Source organism: Capsicum annuum, unplaced genomic scaffold (genome assembly GCF_002878395.1).
Source record: "Capsicum annuum cultivar UCD-10X-F1 unplaced genomic scaffold, UCD10Xv1.1 ctg43384, whole genome shotgun sequence".
In the NCBI taxonomy this organism is placed as follows: Eukaryota; Viridiplantae; Streptophyta; class Magnoliopsida; order Solanales; family Solanaceae; genus Capsicum; species Capsicum annuum.
In genome coordinates, this window is record NW_025850854.1 from 1,734 (window position 1) to 3,150 (window position 1,417).

General features: G+C 36.6%; 1 protein-coding gene across 2 annotated transcripts in view; it reads left to right on the forward strand.

The window, feature by feature from the left end:
* Nucleotides 1-894, forward strand: part of LOC124892040 (lysine-rich arabinogalactan protein 19-like) — a 2,079-nt gene extending 1,185 nt beyond the window's left edge. For both annotated transcript variants that reach the window (XM_047403502.1, XM_047403501.1), the window contains exon 2: nt 755-894. In XM_047403502.1, coding sequence (XP_047259458.1) covers nt 755-756 — 2 coding nt within the window. In that variant the 3' untranslated portion in view covers nt 757-894. The remainder of the gene's footprint in view (nt 1-754) is intronic.
* Nucleotides 895-1,417: the final 523 nt, after the last annotated feature.

A 1,417-nucleotide genomic window follows, 5' to 3' on the forward strand; every position in this document is an offset into this window, starting at 1 on the left:
TCCATTAAATATTATTCTTCCTTCATTATTTGGGATTGTGGACGGCCCTCCTCACTATATAAACTCACCATTCTCTTTCTCTAAGAGGACAAACTTCTCCTCCGCTATTACTCCCTCTATTTTCTCTTAAAAGTACTTTGAAGTTCTTTGCCACTTTGGATTTCGAAAAACATTCAGTCTTGTCCTTGCTGCAATTGCTTTGGGTTCTATTATTATTGTTTGGTGCCTAATCGGTTAGTCTCTATCGACGCATTCTTTTCTTATTCTGTAGCATTTGTGATAGCAAAGCATAGAAAGAATGTCTATAGGAACTAATTTAAAATAATTATGATTTTGCTTTTTTGCACTGTCATAAAGAAGATTAAAAAAAGAAAAGAATAGCTTACTAGAGTGTACTATAACCAGTTCTAGCTGTTTTCTTGAGCAGTAGCACATTTGGTGCAAGTTGAAGACATTCTGGGTATTGCTGTTTGTATTTTCTTGTTCTGTGTTTGCTTTGTTTGACTGTGGTTTCTTGTGAAAGTTTTGTCATAATTGAACACAGCTCAGGGTTTTACTTTTCATAGCTATTTTCTACTTTCTTTCTGATATTTTGTTGGGTTTTTGCTTTGTTTCTTGCGTGAAAATGTAAGTTCTTTTTCCGCATTTTCTTTTTTTGGGCCAAGGAGGGTGAGTGATGTGGTGGGCAGAGGGGCCAGTGGGGGGGCCTTTTGTTTAATTCTTTCCAAATTAATGTGAAGATAATGTTTGATAGAATCTTATTGGGAAGACAAAGTGTGTGAATCACATTCAGCAGAGTGGGAGAAAAGGTGAAGAAATTTAAGAGAGGATTTTGAAGGATGAATGATAGCTCAGCTAGAGAAATGAATGATAGTTTAGCCGCTATTACTGAGAGACAACCTCAAAGGCCATGTGGTTGTGTGGGCATTTTCTTTTAGCTCTTTGATCGGAACCGTAGATTTGCCAATAAGCTGTTTCGAAAGAAACTGCTTTCACCAGGTTAGCTACTACTACATTCCACTCATTTTTAAAGCAGAATGGTTAATTTCTTGAAGGTGATTCTAGCTAGAGGGATAAATTATTTCTTTTTTTTTGCTGCATTCTTATAGCTTTGCTTGAAACAAGCTTCAAAAAAGTTTGGAGGGGATGAGAAGCAGCCAAAGCTTCGTTTGGTACTCATTTCTGGAACTATACTCCCACATTTAGCTTTCTTTTTCTTCTATTGTCTCAGATTTTAGCCTGACAGGAAAGTTTTTGTTTTTATTGTTTTTGGTTCTTATATGAACAATGTAGATTGTTGATGAGAACAGTGGGGGTTTTCCAAATGCAAAGAATAATGGAATGACCGATACACGTTGTGAAAGCAAGCGCGAAATGAAAGGTCCAAGTTTGGTTGCTAGGCTCATGGGTTTGGAAT